Source organism: Leuciscus leuciscus (assembly GCF_965113295.1).
Source record: "Leuciscus leuciscus genome assembly, chromosome: 1".
Lineage (NCBI taxonomy): Eukaryota > Metazoa > Chordata > Actinopteri > Cypriniformes > Leuciscidae > Leuciscus > Leuciscus leuciscus.
In genome coordinates, this window is record NC_138725.1 from 33,969,571 (window position 1) to 33,978,214 (window position 8,644).

An 8,644-nucleotide genomic window follows, 5' to 3' on the forward strand; every position below is an offset into this window, starting at 1 on the left:
TGATTCCAGCGTTTTTATCGTTGTTGTATTGTTGCAACTGTGTGACGTCCTCTTGTTTCACGGACCAGCAGCAGCAGGTGCACCGTGCAGCGCGCGTGCTCTTATCTCATGGGTCATCTGACCTGCATGGCCAAACGTCCGCTGAGCAGAAATCAGCTCTCACAGTCTCAGTACGACCGTTCCTGTGTTAGTTAAAAATGTGAAACTGGCCCTAAATCAGTTGATCAGCTGTCATCACTGATTGACAACATTTCTCGTTTCTTGTGTTGACGAACTTGACCTACCTATCAGATCTGGGGTGGCCGCAGGGGTGGCCAATGAGCTTTCAGGGGTGGCACCGGCCACCCCAGGCCACCCCCTAGAATCGCCACTGCTTATGTCCCCATGCAGCCTTACAGCCTGGAGAGAGAGAGACACAGGAAGAAACAGAGACAGGAATGTCAGGTTGAGATGATATACTAATATAATATAATTATCAAGACTATGAGTCATGAACACAACTTTAAATAAAAAGGTAAGAATTTTACATGTTGTTTTTTACACAGTCCAAAGTCCCACCTCCACCCAGACTCACCTCCATGGTGTCTTTCTTGAAAGTCATGTGCTTTACAAGAAAGAGAGAGCAGTCTGACATCACCATAACATCTTTTAGGATATTTTCTGATTGGCTGACAAGCATCTTGCATAACACTAGTACAATTATTTAAGCCCACAATTTAGTGGCAAAAAAATACAGCAAAAGAATTCAAGAACACAAGACATCTCTAATATCCAGCAGAAAAAAAGTCGATTTGATGTTTGGAATCCCAATTTCCTCAGGTTTGACTTACATTCCTCACTTACATTTTACACTTACATAACCATTTTTGATTCATCATGGGACATTCCAGGAATGTTAGTTCTATTGCCAGAACACAGTTTAGAGATTTTTTTTTTTTGGTTAGTAAGAATGTTGTATGAATGTTTTATGCTGTGCATGTCTCATGCAGGTTATAGGTGAACTAAAATGCTCAACGTGAAAACACCTAACGTGGATTAGCACAGTGACAGCAGAAGACAGTGATGTTAGAGGATACACCTTATCTATGATACATACTAGGGCTGTGCGACAGATGATACAGTATATATCGGATGGATGAAATAAAAAGTCAATCGTTTAATATTATGCTCTATCGTGTCTTTTGTGGTGTCGCAAAATACATTGTTTACGGCAATACTTTTTAATCCTTTGGATAACTGCAATCATACACGCCACCTTTGGAATGCAGGCAGAAAGTGAATAACGGCATGGTGAGTGAAGGGGAGACAGAACCGAGTGGCTTTGAGAAGGAGAAGGACCAGCCAAGACAAATCGAGGAGCTCATTCATAAACGAGGGGATATAGAGTGAGGTGGTGGACTATTTCAATTGAGCAGTGTAACTTTATATAGGTTTGGTTGACTGTATTTTATTTTGATAATGAACAGGATGTTAGCAACGCTAGAATATGTTGTGTGTGCGTATGAGGCTCCAGCGCGATCACAGGAATTTTTGTCTTTCTGAAGAACCTGTTACTCCGTAATTATGATCTAACGGATAAAAGCAAAACATGATTCAAATAAATATATTATTTTCATAAATGTATTAGTTTTATTCTGTTGTCTCCATTCACAGAAGTACATGATGTGACATTGTGTGAATCCATGATACAATTTCCCTGCAATTTTCTCTGGTTTCAAAACACACAACAACCTGCATAGTACCTGCTATTCATTTTTACTGAAATGTAGGCTTAATGGTTTGACAGGTGGTGGCATATATATAGCCTATCCTCTGAAAAACTAACGTCAGCGCATGTGCCATTGCAACTTACCTATGATGACTTGACAGCTGAACGCAGGCATTTCACTCACATTGGATAGGCTATGCGTCAATATCACATTTGCATAGTCTGTTGAATTTGTGATTGGTTGACTGCCAAATTAAAATATTAAACAGAACAATAAAATAATGTTATTAACCGGTTAATGGCCATTTCAAATAAGCGCTTCTCTTCAGACCGATTAAATTAGATTTTGTTTCAGTTATGTTCCTGTCAAACTTTTGTTCGTTTCCAGGTTTTGTTTTCGGTCATTGAACTGGTTCGAAGCCCTGATTGCTGCGACATTTTAAACTTGAAAGTACAATGTTTACATTTAGCATTTTATATACCAAAAAATATTTTATGTTTGGCCTGTAATCATTTGTTTTTGAAAAGGTTTTTTTATATTGCATTCATACTTTATATTTATACATTCTTAATCAAACATTTGCCCAGAAGGTCTAAATAAAGTTTTTGATTTTACATTTTTACACAGCAAAATACCCAGAGTATTTGGCTCCACTCTAAAAAGGTGTTAAAGTAACTCTGAATCAGAGTTAATGAGTTAATTAAGTTATTGATTGAGTGTTAGTGATGAACACCTGCTGTTAACAAGCAGAAGAAAAATTATGTTCTTGTTGTTTCTCTTTTCTTCAGTGATTCTGCTGGTTAACAGTAGGTGTTCATGACTAATTCCCAATCATCACTTAATTAATCTCTTAATTATCTCATTAACTTTAACTCTGAGCCAGAGTTACTTTTACACTCTTTAGAGTGGGGCCATATGTACTCTGAGAAGAATTTATTTAACTCTGGAGATTTTGATGTGTACTGGTAACCAATTAACAATTTCCCATTGCATTTTTTGTCTTTTACCATTAAAATTATGATTATTTTTTCTTTACTGGCCAACACTGATGATCAGCCCAAACATGTAAACCTATGCCACACACTTAAGAGTTAAATGAAGCTGAATGATCACAGCTGATGATGTTTTTACAGCATGTCACCTCACTCTTCACTTTATTATCCTCTTCACAGAAAGAATGGGACACATACACACTTCCCTTGGTTTGCTCCTCCTCTTCTGTTCACTGTGGCCAAGTGATGGGAGAATTTCCTTGACTCATCTCGGAACAAAGTGTACAGAAGACTGCAAGTCCGATGCTGGAGTGTACAAGTGCAGCTCTAAGGATAAAGATGGAAAATGTGAGACAATGTTCTGTTCACCTAAGGAAAGATTCGACTACTGGAATAGGGAGTGCATAAATACATGTGGGACATATGGAGAAGATTACTATTGGTGCAAAATTGAATTTGTTTTATTTGGATACAGGTGGGGATATTGTGGGCAAGTGATTGAAGACCAGAACCATTATGGATCTCAGACAGGCGCTCTGTGTTATGACTACTGTGACCAAAGAAAACAAGACTACTATTGGTGCCATACTGCACAGGGATGGGATTACTGCTCGCCATCTGAACACAGAGATTACAAGAACAGGCAGTGTAGAGATGACAATCCATGTGGAAAGCAGGGTCACAACTACAACTGGTGCTGGCTGAAGGAGGGAGACTCATGGGGTTACTGTGGGCTTGTGGAACCAAAGATGTTGCTCCACCGGTCTAAGGAGCATCTTAATTGCATAGACAAATGCCAGTATTATGAGAGAGGTGATTACTACTGGTGCCACACTGTTCATGGCTGGGACTACTGCTCTCCAGATGTAGATGTAACATATAAAGGCAAGCCCTGTCGCTCAGATCACTCCTGTGGCTCGTTTGGTTATAACTACAACTGGTGCTGGACCTCAGAGTCAGATTACGATTACTGCGGGCCCATTGAGTCTGGAGAATGCACTTACGTCCCCTCCAAACATCGCAAAAGGAGATCCATAGAAGGCAGAAAACTTATATGCACACAGGAGGACAAGCATAAAAAGAAAATAACCACCTTTACTGCTGATCCAGCTTCTAATGCCATTGCTGAGGGCAGTCCATGGAGAAATGAGGCAGAAAACTTAATCAGTCGCTGGGACAATCACTACCTCGTGAACCACATCCGCTTAAATCTGATCCAGTCTAATAATCTCTGTATAGACTTGCACAGCATCATCAAGCGCAACCATCATTCCCACTATGACCTACGGATCCATGTGAAACAGAGTCCTGGTCAAAACACCACCGTGTCTCAGATCCTCGTGCCCAGTGGAATTCCACATCGCTACGTCCGCAGAGCCTTCCGGGAGAGTTTCATTTACCGAGCTCCAGTTTCTGTTGATGTTTCAGGGCTAAATTAGTGTTAGAGCTAACACAGAGCACATGTGTAACTATTTTAGCTGTTTGCTGAATAACCAAAATACTGAGCAGAATAAACAAAGCATTTTTCATGTTATTTCTTTCTTTTTCTATTTTTCATTCTCTGTACAATTTTCCGCATGCATTGTATGTGTTAGTGGTTAACTAGTAGAATGGCCTATTACATTAGAAATGCAGATATTCTTAATATAATTTTTGATCAATTTTGTTTAAAAAACTAAAAAAACAAAACAACAACAACAACAACAACAACTTGAAAACATAATTTACTACCTAATAGCATACCTATTGGTAGATTTTGGAAATGTCAATGGAAAAAGTTATCACTGTTATTAGTTAATAATTACAGAATTTACAAATATTGTCCAATTAATCAGCCTGCACAGCACAATCCCCAGTGTTAAATTAACAATCCTCAGTGTACATTTGTGTCCATTTAAGGCCACATTTACACATAGCCGGGTATTTAGAGAAACGAATATTTCTCCCCCTCCGTTTTAAAAAATAACATCGTGCACACAATATCGTTTTCAAAAAAAGTTGTCGTTTACATCAACCCGCATAAATACAAAGGGGCGGCAGTGTAAGGAGAAGGATAAAGCCATGCAAGCCAATCAGAATCCTCAAAATCGACAACGACGAATAGCACGAGCGACTTCCTGTTCCTTTCAAAACAATAGACATGGCGCGAGGTTCGTTCGTGTGGACAGACAGCGAAGCAAATGCAAACAGACCAAAAGCGTTTTCACAAAAGTAAAAATGAGTACCACTTTAACAGCATCCATGATCAAATAGTAGCCAAACAAACTCATAGACAGTATGGAACAAACTCTAAACATAGGGCGCTCACATGACGTAAGCATTTTCTGGCGCATAATGTGACGTTTGAGAACCTAAAACCCCGTTTCTCCCAGTTGACACGGCAACACATAACCGGCGTTTTCAGAAATCTCCACTTTGGCCGGAGTTTTTAGAAATAATCGTTTTCTGGGATAAAAACGGCGTTTTCGTGTAAATGACAGGCCAAAACGCAGGGAAATATCTGCGTTTTCCCATCGTGTAAACGGGGCCTAAAATGAACACTGAAGCAGTGTTGAAGTTAATGAGATAATTAAATGATTAATAAAGTGATGATTGGCCATTAGAGGTGACACCTAATCAGTGCTGGTGAGTAGTTAACTACATGTTGCGACGCTACTAACTTAACTAAATTTTTCAGTAGCTTGGCAGTAGCTCAGTTGCTTTTTAAACAGTGTAGCTTTTCCAGTAGCTAACTACTTTGTGCAGCAAGTAGCAGTGTAGCGTGAGCAACAGCTACATTGTGTTTTATTCAGCCAGCGATTGAAGCAGCGCAGCTTCTTCTTATTATATGTAAGGGATAATGTAGAGCGAGGCAATTGTTATAGCGAATACAACCCCGACAGGCTGATCGGAGCGGATTACAGAATCCCAGATCCCAGAATGATAATTGATTAAGTGATGATTGAGCATTAGTGATGAGCACCTGCTGTTAACAAGCAGAATCACTGAAGGAAAGAGAAACACAAGAACTACAACTGACTTCCAGCCACAGCAAAATCAACTGGAGATAAAAGAAGACATTAAATATCTCAAGATCTCAGCAGAGGAGGATTAAACAACTCCACAAACAGCATTACAAGCTTCACTTATTATTAACCACTTTGACTTTATTACTGCCATTCGTCTACAGAAGTTCTTATTAGAATTAACAAAGGTTTAGAAGTTGATGATTTGAGTTTCATTTAAGGTCACCATGATGGAGATCAGCGTTTGCTTTAGTTGAGCTCTTGACCCTCGACTTCTACACTTAAGATTTTCTTTGGCTGCTGTAATTGAGTGTTTATAAAACATATTTGTTATGGCACAAAAGGCAAGGAGAAGTCTGATCTGGTGTTGATGGTGAAGGACTGATGATGACAATCATCATTTAGTCACTTGGTTCACTGGTTTCATTCAGAGTCTGATCTCTGATTAAAAGGGCAGCATATTAGTTTCACTCAAAACTGTGAATCTACAGCATAAGAGCTAGCCATGTTGTGACCATCAGATAATATGAATAGTTGTGCACAAAAAGTTTCACAGAAAAAGTCTTGCATTACTAAGATTCACACAGACATCAAGAATCAGCATATGAATCTCAACAATGGTGACCATTAAAAAATGATGCATGCTGGGTACTAGCATAATACAAAACTTATCCATGGCTCCCAGCATGCATTGCGGCATGAATCATTTTTTAATGGTCACCATTGTTGAGATTCATATGCTGATTCTTGATTACTGTGTAAGTCAGCATTATACCATAGAGGTTTATAAAATCTGATTGTCACAACAATGGGTCTTACAGCAGAATCAGTTCTATTATAATGATTAATACAAGTAATACATCATCTGTCTAATCAGAGATTAGGCTCTGGAAATGATCAGAGAATCAAGTCACTAAATGATGATTTTTATCATCTGAACACAACCACATTCTCATAATTTCTTTTGGCGTATGTGCCATAACAAATGTGTTTTATAAACACTCAGTTACCGCAACCAGAGGAAAAACTGGTGTTATAAAGTCAAGGGTCAAGAGACCAACTAAAGCAAACACTGATCACTATCATGGTGTCTTTAAATGAAACTCAATAAATCATTATCATCTAACCCTCTGTTCATTCTCAATAACAACTTCTGTAGACACATGACAAAAGTCAAACTGTTTAGTAATAAGTGAAGCTGGTAATGCTGTTTGTGTAGTGGTTTAATCCTCCTCTGCTGAGATCTTTAGAGATTTAAACGTCTTTTATCTTGAGTTGATTTCATCTAAGGCTGTGGATGGAAGTCAGTTGTAGTTCTTGTGTTTCTCTGTCCTTCAGTGATTCTGCTCGTTAACAGCAGGTGTTAATCACCAATGCTCAATAATCACTTAATTAATCACTTAATTTATTGACTGCAATGTATATCTACTTTTAGTAAACTCAACTGAAATAAGTTCAGAGTACTCATAACTATTGTTTTTATAAACTTAATTGAATTGAGGCAATCGGTTTCCTCAAATGAAATGAGTTAGCTTAACTTGTTGGGTTTTACAGTGTATACATCTTGAGAACAGATTTGAAGTACTAATGAATGTAAATGAGGAATCCCCAAACTTGATGAATGTGATCGAACACAGACTGAATCAGCCTGTAGCTAACACTGATGCTAACTGGCGCTCAAGGTCGAGCAGACAGCGGCACTCAGCTCAGAGCGCAGCCGAGCCCAGGACTCTGATAGTGAGGGACTCCATAATCAGAAACATTAGCGGCAGGGATACAACTACGTGCTGCCTTCCACAAGCAACAACTTCTGATATAAACAGGGAACTTCAGAACATTCTGATGAAACATAAGACTGCAAATCGACTCATCATTCATGTGGGGAAGAATGATATTCATAAAGAGCAGTCAGAACTCCTTAAGAAGGATTTCAATGAACTTTTTGAAACACTTAAAAGACTGAAAGTTCAAACATTCATCAGTGGACCACTCCCAGCAAGAGGAAAAAACAGGTTTTCACGGTTGCTTGGGCTTAAAGGGGTCATGACATGAGAAACCAAATTTGCCTTGATCTTTTGGTATATAAGAGGTCTTTGTACCATTAAAACGTCCTGCAAGTTTCATAGCTTAAGACGTCCTCCCCATTATAAACAGAGTTGTATAGTCCAGGAGTCAGAAAGTAGAAGTCCTGCCATATGTTTATTCCACCCATGAACTCAGACAGCTGATTTCTATCTCCTGGCTGAAAAACTGCTAATAAGCAAATTAGTTCTCTCTCCTGTCTGAATTAGCAAATCCAGGTGATTGGAACAAAATTCTGAGCATGACTTTTACTTTCTGAACCTGGACTTTACACCTCTGAAAAGAACAGAAAAAGAGCCGAGCAGAAACACAAGAACTACAACTGACTTCAGCCACAGCCTTAGATGAAATCAACTGAAGAGAAAAGAAGACATTAAATCTGTGAAGATCTCAGCAGAGGAGGATTAAACAACTCCACAAACAGCATTACCAGCTTCACTTATTACTAACCAGACTGACTTTATTTCTGTTAGAACTCCTTATTGAGATGTTTAATTTGAAGTTACCATAACAGTGATTAGCGTTTCCATTAGTTGGGCTCTTAACTCTTACTTTGTTTTTTTGACTTTTTTGGCTGCTGTGACATTGACTACGTTTACATGCAGCCAATATCCGGGTTATGGTCGGGTTAGGGTCACTATTTGGGTTTCTGAAACATTCGGAATAACCCGTTTGAGCAGTTACTCCTGTATACATGGAATTTGTAATCAGTTGGGAATATCCCGATGTAAACGGCGACGCACGGTTAGCGTCAGGACGTACGGACAACCTTAAGACGCAATATGCGTCATTTCCAATTCTTCTTCCTGTATCCAAAGATAACAACAACCGCAGCAGCACGCGGATAATGAATAGT

General features: G+C 38.9%; 1 protein-coding gene across 1 annotated transcript; it reads left to right on the plus strand.

Annotated features, from left to right (window-relative positions):
* Nucleotides 1-744: 744 nt before the first annotated feature.
* Nucleotides 745-4,235, plus strand: LOC309477800 (uncharacterized protein). Its single transcript, XM_082141215.1, has 2 exons — nucleotides 745-819; nucleotides 2,882-4,235. Exons 1-2 carry the CDS (start codon nucleotides 795-797, stop codon nucleotides 4,138-4,140), a joined length of 1,284 nt encoding a protein of 427 aa, XP_081997341.1. The 5' UTR covers nucleotides 745-794; the 3' UTR covers nucleotides 4,141-4,235.
* The last annotated feature ends 4,409 nt before the right edge of the window (nucleotides 4,236-8,644 follow it).